We start from the raw sequence: 11,834 nt of genomic DNA, 5'->3' as shown, positions 1-11,834 counted from the left end.
GGGTCTAGGTGGACTGTGGCGAGGCTGAGAGGAGAGAAGAGAGAGAGAGAGAGGGCCCGGCGGCAGATTCTGGAGACCGAAAACGTCCGGCGATAGACCGGCTATACTGCCACTATAGTTATCCGTTGGGGCGTCAAACGGACTCCGAACATGATGAAATTTGACAGGCGGTCTTCCTACACTAAAATAAGACCGCACGCCAACTTTCATCCCCGGCCATGGGCGCTGCCTTTTTTTCGCAGGAGGATCTGGCGCTGCTCTGGGGAGACAAAGGGGGGATTGCGGCGCTGCCTGCCAGGAGCTTGCCACCCATGGGCCCGACACCGCTAGAACCAGAGTCCAACGATGCTGGAACGAGCAGCCATGGTTGCTACAACCAGCAGTCGCTGGAGGTGGAGACGGGAGAGGCTTCAGTGTTGCAACCGGGTTTTTGTTTTGTTGGAACCAGAGTCCCGAGATGCTAGAACCGGAGACCATGCTTGCTGCAATCAGCAGCTGTCGGCGGCGAAGACGACGGGCTCCGGTGCTGCAACCATATATCATTTTTGCTGGAACCAGCCGGCGAAAAAGCTGTATCCTCACATGACCAGTGCTGGAACTGAACGACGATACATGTAATTTTGCTACAACAGGTTTTTTGTTTTGCTACAACCGGCAAAAAAATTGCTGGATCCACATTAACAAATGCTGGAACTAGAGACCGTAAGCTTTTTTTGCTGATCGAACATTTGATTTTTGCTACAACCGAAAAGAAATTTTGCTGGAACCAGCTCTCTGTTTTGCTGGAAACGGGGTCGCAGGGTGCTGGGACGGGCTCTCTGTTTTGCTACAATCAATCATCAGGAGTTCTTGCTGAAATAGTTGTTATTTGCTGGAACCGGTGTTCAATTTTGCTGGAACCGGGTATTTTTTTTACAATCGATCAATGGAGTTCTTGCTGATGAGTTGTTATTTTGCTGGAACTGGTGTTCAATTTTGTTGGAACCAGGTAAATTTTTGCTTCAACCGACAAATAGAAGATTTTGTTGCTTTTTGGAGTTCTGTGTTGGGCATGATTGTGCAAGTTGACGATCGCGGACGACGCCGGTGGTGCTCCAACCATGGTGTATGCGCGCTGGAACCGACCGCATCAGAGCTGCAATGGTCTAGTTTGTCAGCTACGGACACGACATGCGACAACGACGAGCTTTCAGCAGAAGGGTGGCATGGGGGCTACGACGCTGATGCTGCAACGAGCAGCAGCGGAAGGGGACGGGGTGCTGCCGCCCCTTGCCGGAGCGCAAGCGCGTGGGGGGCGAGGGCAGAGATGCTCGCGGGGAACAGGAAGGAGGGGATTTCTGTTTGCGTTGACCAACGTGAGAGAAGGAGATGGTTCAGCGAGAGGCTACAAATCACCAGATCGGAGGAAGAAGAACGAGGCGGAGTTAAGTGCCAGATCGGACGGTCCCAACTTGCTGCATCGGGCGGCTGGCGTTCGACCGGCCCAACTGTTGGACCGGCGCACCGGCGCAGATAACCGCTCATTTAACTAAGACACACATGTAAAGAGGTAAAAAAAACAACCATGCAGGTAACCAAACCAAACACGCCACTGAAAAAGAGGAGAGACCGCTGAGTGAAGGGGTGTGTCTTGTGGGCCTCGGCGGGCCTTTTAAATCGACGCACATCCGATAAGCATGGGTGGTCGCTCCTTATCAATTGACACGGGTGCCGTGTAATTCGAGGCGACTAGCCCTAGCGAGAAGCGAGCGAGAGGGTGGGGCGGCGGCCAGCGGCTGGACCTGGGGCAAGGCAGCGAGCACGCCGCGTGCACGAGTTGAGGACTTGAGGTATTTCTTCGGTAGGTGTATTCTGCTTTCATTGTAACATGGATCCTACGGAGCAGTAGTTATATTAATTTTAGCTAAGCCTATGAATTGCTAGGATTTCGCATCTAGCTCTCTTCCCCGTGTTATCGACTCCGCCCGTCCCAAGGTTCTCCCTAGGTCCTCCGCCGCTGGGCGGCCACGTCGTCGCCGAGGTGAGGCTCCCCCCGCCGCGCCCGCCGCTCGCTTCCGTCCCCGCGCCCTTCGCCCGTGGGGAGCGATGACTCCCCGCGGTTGTTTTCGCCGATTGTTTTCGGAGTTCATGGGGAACCTTATCCTATTCCGTTCCCTCGGGTCGGCGGATTTGTGGATTGGGTTTGGTGGTTCCGGGGATCGATTGGCTGGTTGGTTGGATAGTTCTAGGGGAAATTCTGCGAATCCTGTTTTTACCCACCTCGTCGGTGGATGCAGTCGAGCGCGCTATTTTGGTAGCTGCCGGGATGTGGATATATGTTGGCTTTTGCTTGGCGCGTGTAGGCGCACGGTAGGGGCTTTCCTATTGGGGTGCTATTGTCGAGCGGATTTAGATGGTATTCTTCTCTTGGTTGGAGCAGTCACGTGTGGATAATCCTGTGTTGAAGTTGGCTGGATACATGAAACTTGTAAGCTTGGTAAAAACCATCGTGCCTGAATTTCTTATAGTACTGTACTGCTGTTTGATTTGGGGTCATTAGGTGTTGTTTCAATGATATGTGAATGGTTGGCGAATTCTTTTAACCTCGTTTTTGAGGCACAGATGTGGGATCTACCATCGGAAGTAGATGCCTTAGTTGCTTTGCAATCATTTTATTATGTTTTCTGTTTGAGTAATGCTTTTTTTTTGCAGGCACTGGTAAACCTGTGGTTCTTTGGTTAGTTCAATATGGAGGGGACTCTGGTTCAGTCTGCCATTGCTCCTACCGCCTACAGGAGTAGCTCTACGCGGTCCCGTGTGCGCACAAGGGCCACAATGTTACGCAGTACGCCAACGAGGACCCTCACTCTCGGGGGTTTTCAAGGACTGCGGCAAACAAATTTCCTGGATACAAGGTCTGTTATCAAACGTGACTTTGGCTCCATTGTAGCAAGCCAGATTTCACGACCACGTGGGTCAGGTTCAAGAATGGTTGTCCGGGCCATGTTCGAGCGCTTTACAGAGAAAGCAATCAAGGTGATTATGCTTGCACAGGAGGAAGCAAGACGCCTAGGCCACAACTTTGTTGGGACTGAACAGATTCTGCTTGGCCTTATTGGTGAGGGAACTGGAATTGCAGCAAAGGTTCTAAAGTCTATGGGGATCAGTCTTAAGGATGCCCGTGTGGAAGTTGAAAAGATTATTGGAAGAGGCAGTGGGTTTGTTGCCGTTGAAATTCCATTTACACCTCGTGCAAAGCGTGTACTCGAACTGTCACTTGAAGAAGCTCGCCAGCTAGGTATTAATTATTACCTTCATTTATTCACGAAAATCAGCTAGTTTCATGCTCTTGTTTCATCCATTTTGATCAGCTATTCTGTAATTATTACTGTATGCACATCATCAATTTTTTTATTTACATCTAGTTTGTAATCAAATTAGTCTGTTTTTATTCTATTTTATTTTCTCAGTTAATCCATGTGCTGGAACCATGAGTTGGTCGCGAGATCTTATGGGTTTCACCTGTAGCTACCCCAACATGTTTGGGACTAAAGGCTTTGTTGTTGTTGTACCCTGTTTTGTTTTTCTTAGTCACATAAGTTTGCTATATACTAGTGTAAATTGGTTCAGAAAAGTGCACAAAATATCCGAATTTATGACTCCATTAGTGATAGAATGGTAGTTGAGGACAAGTTATCATAAGGTGTTCTGGTAGGCATGGGAATCGAGCTGCATTCCCATTCAGTGACGAGTGTGGGGATTCATCTCACCTTCTGTTGAAGCAAGCACATGAATGTTTCCCCATTGCCATCCCCGATCATTGTCTGGCCCTGACTATCTGAGTCTAGGCCCCATTTTTTGTCATTCTATGTACTTGGCCGGACAGTGACTGACCGTTGCTTTTATATTATTTTATGTGTTTTTTTATATACTCTAGTTTTATTTATGTAGTATCCTGTTCTTTCTTTCAGAGTCTACATTAAGTATGGACAGTGGTGTAAGATTTCATGTAGTGGTTTGATCACTAAAGACACTAAACATGTACAATTGTCTTAGTCAGTGACTAATCCAGAGTGATACTTAAGCAAAAGTGATCATCAGGTCCTGTGCAGAATGAGGCTTTGTTCTTCTTTTACGCTGTGGAAATTCTCCATTAGGTGACTGTGGCAGGAACCCTGGGGAAAGCTAGTGTGCTAGCTTAACAGTGATATTTTACCATCCCTCATCCTCGACTTTCATTGCCCATCTAGCGAGCAGTTACCTTTCCTCTTTGGCAAGCCAACCATGAATCCCTCACCATGAAGTGTCCTATCCAGGGTAGCTGCGGGTCCATAGGATTTGGTAGGGATGGGGACTTACTGCTATACTCCTGATACATTAAAAAAGTGAAACATTACTATATTATTACTATATCACTATTGCATTGTTCCTTTCTTGAAGATGATGAAATTTTAGTATTTATTTGAGCTCAGGTGATACATTACTATATCACATCAGTCTCAGGGGTACTAAGAACAAGTCTTGCTTATTTTGCTGCTTCTTGAGACTATTGTTTGTTCAATAAGTATATATAAGATGTCTACTGATTTTCCTTTATGTTCATTGTTCAGGGCATAACTATATAGGATCTGAGCACTTACTCTTAGGGCTACTTCGTGAGGGTGAAGGTGTGGCAGCTCGAGTTCTCGAAAGCCTTGGTGCTGATCCAAACAACATTCGTACCCAGGCAATTTCTTTACTAATATCTTTCTTACATTATTACTTATTTTAGTCTAATCTGTCCAGACAATGAATATTTTACATGCTGTGCAGGTTATAAGAATGGTTGGTGAAAGCACAGAAGCTGTTGGTGCTGGGGTTGGTGGGGGCAGCAGTGGCCAGAAGATGCCTACACTTGAGGAATACGGTACTAATTTGACAAAGCTGGCAGAAGAGGTATTACCTCCGTCCCATGTGCCCTTTTGCCTATTGGGGATATTTAGCAGCAAAGAGAAGAATCTCATTCTTTTTTCTTGCAGGGTAAACTAGACCCAGTTGTTGGCAGACAGGATCAAATTGAGCGTGTAACTCAAATTTTGGGCAGGCGGACAAAGAACAACCCGTGCTTAATTGGAGAGCCTGGTGTTGGCAAGACTGCTATTGCAGAGGGGCTTGCACAACGTATTTGTAATGGTGATGTTCCGGAAACAATTGAAGGAAAGAAGGTTAGCCTCAACTTTTATGTTGCCTGTGCATTACCAGTTTATTTTGTGCTTGTAAATGAGTAGCATGAATTGCAATTCGGGTAATTTTGTGTTGCTATGTAGCACTGCTACCGATATGTGTATGAGCGTATCCATATCGGGGTGATGCGGGGCTTGTAAATGAGTGTATGAGTGTATCCACAGTTTATGGATACCGATATGTGTATGGGATACAGATATGTGTACGAGTGTATCCACAGTTTATTTTGTGCTTGTAAATGAGTAGCATGAATTGCAATGCGGGTAATCTTTTTTGCTATGTAGCACTGATATGTGTATGAGTGTATCCATATCGGGGTGATGCGGATACATGGGCATGCCAATTTCTTTAAAGTTGGCAATACATCGATATATTTAACTACTTCCCAAAAATGGCAATGCATGTATGTGCTGGGACTGAGTTGGGGCAGATAGAGCAAGAAGCATTGGGACAGAGGAGGGGGAGGGTATGAGACATGGGAGAGTTTAGATAATGACGGATATGATAAAATATGGCACGTAGGTATTTGGCCTTTGATAAATGCCAGACCCCACTTATCGCCATGTTATTTCTCTTAGATAACCCTGATTGGGTTGGGTTGTATCCAGGATGTATCAAATCTACCCCCCCCCCCCCCCCCCCCACACACACACACAAAGAACTATGTATCCAATCAATTATTTTTTGTTTTTAATGTTAATCCCTTTGATACTTGTTGAACATATCTACCGTCTATCGGACCGTATCAAATACTTCAAATACTGATACACCAGTTTTTTTTTCATGTACCGGTGTTCAAGAGTTTTTATAGTAACATTGCAGGCCTATTTTTGTGATTTTACTTTGTCATTCTGTACTGACACTATTACCGTTGTTATTGGGATCATTATTGAGCCTTCAGTAATTAAGTGTTGATGACATGGTCAAAATAATAATAAATGATTAAATGCTGTGGACCCAAGGCTTTTGTCAGTCGCAAAGGATCAAGCTTGTTTAAAAACAATTGAGTGGTAGAAAGCTCCTTTTTGTATTTATGATCATGTTGTTCCAGAAAATTAATCATGATTGCTCTGTTTAGGTTATCACCCTTGACATGGGGCTCCTTGTTGCTGGTACCAAGTACCGTGGAGAGTTTGAAGAAAGGCTGAAGAAGCTTATGGAAGAAATTAAGCAAAATGATGATATTATACTTTTTATTGATGAAGTGCACACGTTGATCGGAGCAGGTGCAGCTGAAGGTGCAATTGATGCTGCTAACATCTTAAAACCAGCTCTTGCAAGAGGTGAACTGCAGGTAATGTACCTGATTTCAAATTCCATTGCTGCCATTGTTCTGTGTTGGTCACATTTCTGGTTTAGTCTGATAAAGTCAAAAAGACCTCACCTAGGCTGGATCCAGAAAGCAGTTTCTTCCAGTTGACAAGCCATGTCTACAACAAGAAAGATGAGCTGCCCCTAGTTTTAACATTTCTGATACTGTTCTATCTTTCAGTGCATTGGTGCCACAACACTGGATGAGTACAGGAAACATATTGAGAAAGATCCTGCTTTGGAGCGAAGGTTTCAACCAGTCAAGGTTCCAGAGCCCACTGTTGAAGAATCAATACAAATCTTAAGAGGACTTCGTGAGAGATATGAACTTCATCATAAGCTGCGATACACAGATGATGCTTTAGTTGCTGCTGCGCAGTTATCATATCAGTATATCAGGTTTGCATCATACTTCAATTAATTTGATTGATGCTTAATTTTTTGGTATAATATTGTGTCAATACCAATTCTGGTGCAGCAATTATTTCTTAGGTATTAGCTGTATATATGTATAATATTGGGAGTGTGTATGATTTTGTCATCTCTTGTGGTTTTGTTGTCTGAATTGTTCACTGATGTGTAGCATCAGCTTTATTACCTTTTTACTGGATAAGTTGGGTAGGCGAGGGGCTTGCATTGGTGTATCTCATTATTTGGTTATCCATCATGAAAGGGTTAATTATCCTGGCTTTTGCTGAAGTTCCCAATGTGCTTCACGCTCCCATTGCTCTAGACGCTATAGAAGTGTTATAAATGATATAAATTGTACTACCCCTGTCTCAAAATATAAGATGTTTCTACAAAAACGTCTTATATTTTGAGACGGAGGTTTCACCCTTAATCTGCTAAGGTGTCACTGTCTGCACAACAATAATTTAATTGCAATAAGTCTTGACTATAATTTTTTGTTATCCTTGACAATGGTTGACTACACATGCGCGGTGATTATTAGCCCTCCTAGATTAGAATCTTAGTTCTAGTTATATATTTAGATTATATGGACAGTGTATATTTTCCACTTTATATTTTGGTAGTAGAGCCAATAATCTGATTTGTCACTGTAATGAACATGTGTTATTTTTGCTGTTTCTGTAGTGACCGCTTCCTGCCTGACAAGGCTATTGACTTGATCGATGAAGCGGGGTCCCGTGTTAGGCTGAGGCATGCACAGGTACTGACTCTGAATAATTGTTATCCCAGAGAGCTTGCTTCACTACCTTGTTTTTGTTTAACCATCATCCCTTACATTACAGCTACCTGATGAGGCCAAGGAGCTGGACAAAAAACTTCGCCAAATAACAAAGGACAAGAATGAGGCTGTGCGTGGCCAAGATTTTGAGAAGGTATACATAGATTCTGAGTTTTCTTGTGAAGGTTCCTAAATGGCTTGCTTTAGTAGGATGCTAATGTTGTTTTACTTGCAAGTTTATTGGTTCATTTGGCTATATTTATTGTTGTTTTACTTGTAAGGTGCCTCTAATCATAGCCTATAAGCCAGCCTTTTCTTGTTCTGTTTGTGCAAAATTAACCATTGTTGTTTCTTCCGTGTTATCTTACTGTTGTTTATTGGCAGGCTGGGGAATTAAGAGACGAGGAAATGGAGCTGAAGGCCCAAATTACAGCCATTATTGACAAGAGCAAGGAAATGGTTAAAGCAGAGACTGAATCCGGTGAAGTTGGCCCTCTTGTCACAGAGGCAGATATTCAACACATCGTCTCATCATGGACTGGTATACCTGTGGAGAAAGTCTCATCTGATGAGTCTGACCGCCTACTTAAGATGGAAGAGACTCTCCATACGCGTATCATTGGGCAGGATGAAGCTGTCAAAGCTATTAGCCGTGCTATCCGCCGTGCTCGTGTTGGCCTCAAGAATCCAAATCGGCCCATTGCTAGCTTCATATTCTCTGGACCAACTGGTGTTGGTAAATCAGAATTAGCAAAGGCTCTGGCATCCTACTACTTTGGCTCAGAGGAAGCCATGATCAGATTAGATATGAGTGAGTTCATGGAGAGACATACGGTCTCCAAACTCATCGGATCACCTCCAGGTTATGTTGGCTACACTGAGGGAGGTCAACTAACAGAAGCAGTCCGCCGCCGTCCATACACAGTTGTTCTCTTTGATGAGATTGAAAAGGCACATCCAGATGTCTTCAACATGATGCTTCAGATCTTAGAAGATGGGAGGCTGACAGATAGCAAGGGACGGACAGTTGATTTCAAGAACACACTGTTGATCATGACATCGAATGTCGGAAGCAGTGTCATCGAGAAGGGAGGCCGGAAGATTGGGTTTGACCTTGACTCTGACGAGAAAGATACCAGCTATAACAGGATCAAGAGCTTGGTGACCGAGGAGTTGAAGCAGTATTTCCGGCCTGAGTTCTTGAACAGATTGGATGAGATGATTGTGTTCCGGCAGCTGACAAAGTTGGAGGTGAAAGAGATCGCTGATATTATGCTCAAGGAGGTGTTTGATAGGCTCAAGGCAAAGGAAATCGACCTCCAGGTAACAGAGAAGTTCCGGGATAGGGTTGTTGATGAAGGTTACAACCCGAGCTACGGTGCCAGGCCTCTGCGACGCGCCATTATGAGGCTTTTGGAAGACAGTCTGGCTGAAAAGATGCTGGCTGGCGAGGTCAAGGAAGGTGATTCTGCTATTGTTGATGTGGATTCGGATGGTAAGGTGGTAGTTCTCAACAGCGGGGGTGGTATTGCAGAGCCGCTGGAGCCTGCTCTGAGTGCCTAGTTGGGTACACCATCTTTTTATTTCGTTATCTCAGCATGGGGTCCTGGTGATGGTACCTAGATTAATATCACTGCCCTTTCAGTTATGTGTTCTCTTCCTTTTTTGTCTCTCCTCTTTCACTCTCTTGAAGTTTGAAGTTTGAAGCGAGGCACTAGAAATTGTTATGTAAACGAAACAAACATAGATGCATGTACGAGCAAGCTGTATGCCAGTATATCTTTTGAGTTCTGTTTTCTTTTTTCTTTTTGAGGGTAGTTGCTCTGTTTCTGAAGAACAGTTGAAGGCTTCATTTACCTGCAGTTACTTGCTTTGTACTGTACTCCCTCCTTCCATGAATAAGTGTACTTCTAGCTTTTGTCATAAGTCAAAGTTTTAAAATTTTGACCAACTTTATAGGGAAAAGTAGCAGCATTTATGGCACTACATAAGTATCACTAGATCCGTTTTGAAATGTACTTTCACAATATACCAATTTGATGTCATATATGTCACTTTTCTATAAAGTTGGCCGAAATTTGAAAACTTTGACTTAGGACAAAAGGTAAGGTAGATGTACACTTATTCGGAGGGAGTATTGTTTAGGTAGCGACTAGAGAGCTAATTGAGGACGTGCATTTCCCAGTCTACCAAAATAAATCATCTCCGTGAAACGGCAAACAAGAAATAATAATGAGGCAGCTTCCTGTCAAAACAGCTGGCCTGTGAAGCAGGGAATGGTCATCCTGGAAGCAGGGGTGTTTGCTCATTTAATCCGAAAGCGCCGTGGTTTAATCGCTCGCTCTCTGCAGCCTAGAAGCATCAATATGGACTTGCACGTCCCACCCTAACCATACAAATTTAGCCAGCAAGCGAAATTTATTCTCTGATATTTTCTTCGTTCCTCTTTCCTCTCTACATATACGACCCTTCACGGTTCTGTACCCGAGAACACTACTGCTTCAGTCGTGTCGGATCAATAAGATCATGGGCGTCTTGGATCACCTCTCCGATTTGTGCAGCATGACAGACACAAAGGCAGCCCTCAAGCTCAGGAAGAGGCGGCCGATGCAGGTGAGGCTTGTGGATTTTTTTTTCTAGTACGCGTGTGCTCTCTTGTTTTGCTTGGAAACAGTTTCAACTTCTCATCTCATGAGATGACCGATATAGTTTTTTTTTGCCATTTCGTTGAGTTATATAAACACGTGATTAACTCGAGTAGTTTGTGATCCGCAGACGGTAAACATCAAAGTGAAGATGGACTGCGAGGGCTGCGAGAGGAGGGTCAAGAACGCCGTCAAGTCGATTCGGGGTACACACATACATACTCCTACATACGTAGCGATAACCAGAAATGAAATAACACCAAGCAATCTAAAGTTTTCGTTGGGAGTGGTTTTGTGAAGTTAATTTCTGCTGATGAGCGTTTCATATCCTGTATACGTTGATGCCAAAGGTGTTACGGCCGTGTCAGTGAACCCCAAGATGAGCAAGGTGACGGTGACGGGGTTCGTGGAGCCGAGCAAGGTGCTGGCGCGGGTGAAGAGCACCGGGAAGGTGGCCGAGATGTGGCCCTACGTGCCGTACTCGCTCACCACCTATCCCTACGTCGGCGGCGCCTACGACAAGAAGGCGCCGGCGGGCTTCGTCCGTGGCGCGCCGCAGGCCATGGCCGACCCCGGAGCGCCGGAGGTCCGGTACATGAACATGTTCAACGACGAGGACGTCAACTCCTGCGCCATCATGTGATGATACCGACCCATCTTGACGATCTCCACCCTATCCAGACGGCCAGCCACCCAGAGACCACGCGGCCTAAGATACCATCACAGTCGCAGAATAGGCTATTGATTCTGCATCCAGCCACGTAATATAGTAAATCTACGCGTGTACGATTTTGTGTGGCTTGTTCATGTCAGATGTAATTATAATTTCATGGTAAAGGGTAAAGTAATATTATGAGTTTTTCTTCTTCTTTTGAGAATGAAGTAATATGAACTGGTTGCCAATTTCATGGCAAAGGGTAAAGTATTACTATGATTTTTTTTTGCGAATGAAGTAACATGAGCTCGTTGCTTGTATTGTAGCACATCTCTCAGTATGTCGGCATTTTGGGGCATCTCGAACGCTAATTACCAAATGGAATCATCATCCATAGACATGCCCCGGCATGTCCACGAACCGGGGCCTCAAAATTAAATGCCAACACACCTGACACGACAATCTCATCACTCACATGCACCACTTGCCTGACGTTCATGGGAGAGTGAAAGGCAGTAGCATCGAAACCTCCATGATCCATGAAGGCAAGCTGGCTAGCTGGGTCTAAGGTCTAACTGTGGCCGAGAGGGTGTTGTGGCCACCACCAAGGCCAGAAGTGAGCCCATCTCCGGAAGCACCGGATACAAAGCGGGCTCCCCACATAGTCCATACAACTGGGACATGATCTGCAACACACAAGCCACGATTTCGACGATGCCCTCTCTTCCAAAGACGAGTTATTTATCCAAAACCACCACATTTAGAACTAGGATAACAATTTGATACCACATTTGAGTCAGGGCACAAAAAACCATCAATTCTATACCTAATC

The 11,834-nt window shown here is 44.9% G+C and overlaps 2 protein-coding genes across 4 annotated transcripts; both read left to right on the top strand.

The window, feature by feature from the left end:
• Positions 1-1,651: 1,651 nt before the first annotated feature.
• On the top strand, positions 1,652-9,493 carry LOC125538064 (chaperone protein ClpC1, chloroplastic). Of its 3 annotated transcripts, none has more exons than XM_048701369.1 (10): positions 1,652-1,829; positions 2,692-3,277; positions 4,590-4,705; positions 4,792-4,914; positions 4,998-5,183; positions 6,281-6,496; positions 6,695-6,912; positions 7,609-7,684; positions 7,767-7,856; positions 8,087-9,493. In XM_048701369.1, the coding sequence occupies exons 2-10, from the start codon at positions 2,728-2,730 to the stop codon at positions 9,263-9,265; spliced, it is 2,754 nt and encodes a 917-aa protein (XP_048557326.1). In that variant the 5' UTR covers positions 1,652-1,829; positions 2,692-2,727; the 3' UTR covers positions 9,266-9,493. The 3 variants fall into 3 exon arrangements, with proteins under 3 accessions (XP_048557326.1, XP_048557325.1, XP_048557327.1); XM_048701368.2 differs by having other exon boundaries at positions 1,671-1,840; XM_048701370.1 differs by lacking the exon at positions 1,652-1,829 and adding an exon at positions 1,918-2,020.
• A 543-nt stretch (positions 9,494-10,036) lies between these two features.
• LOC125538066 (heavy metal-associated isoprenylated plant protein 20) lies at positions 10,037-11,214 on the top strand. Its single transcript, XM_048701371.2, has 3 exons — positions 10,037-10,315; positions 10,478-10,553; positions 10,698-11,214. The coding sequence occupies exons 1-3, from the start codon at positions 10,229-10,231 to the stop codon at positions 10,988-10,990; spliced, it is 456 nt and encodes a 151-aa protein (XP_048557328.1). The 5' UTR covers positions 10,037-10,228; the 3' UTR covers positions 10,991-11,214.
• The last annotated feature ends 620 nt before the right edge of the window (positions 11,215-11,834 follow it).

The sequence above is a fragment of the Triticum urartu genome, chromosome 2A (assembly GCF_056163025.1).
Source record: "Triticum urartu cultivar PI428250 chromosome 2A, HENAU_Tu73, whole genome shotgun sequence".
Lineage (NCBI taxonomy): Eukaryota > Viridiplantae > Streptophyta > Magnoliopsida > Poales > Poaceae > Triticum > Triticum urartu.
The sequence above is the reverse complement of the archived record's forward strand: the minus strand, read 5'-3'. Positions and strand labels throughout refer to the sequence as shown.

Bases quoted from the DNA above. Each gene is read 5' to 3' on its own strand.
- LOC125538064 (XM_048701369.1), top strand. From the start codon at position 2,728: ATGGAGGGGACTCTGGTTCAGTCTGCCATTGCTCCTACCGCCTACAGG. The intron at 3,278-4,589 runs GTATTAATTATT...TTCATTGTTCAG, and splicing joins TGAAGAAGCTCGCCAGCTAG to GGCATAACTATATAGGATCT. The intron at 7,857-8,086 runs GTATACATAGAT...GTTTATTGGCAG, and splicing joins GTGGCCAAGATTTTGAGAAG to GCTGGGGAATTAAGAGACGA.
- LOC125538066 (XM_048701371.2), top strand. From the start codon at position 10,229: ATGGGCGTCTTGGATCACCTCTCCGATTTGTGCAGCATGACAGACACA. The intron at 10,316-10,477 runs GTGAGGCTTGTG...TGTGATCCGCAG, and splicing joins GGAAGAGGCGGCCGATGCAG to ACGGTAAACATCAAAGTGAA. The intron at 10,554-10,697 runs GTACACACATAC...TTGATGCCAAAG, and splicing joins CGCCGTCAAGTCGATTCGGG to GTGTTACGGCCGTGTCAGTG.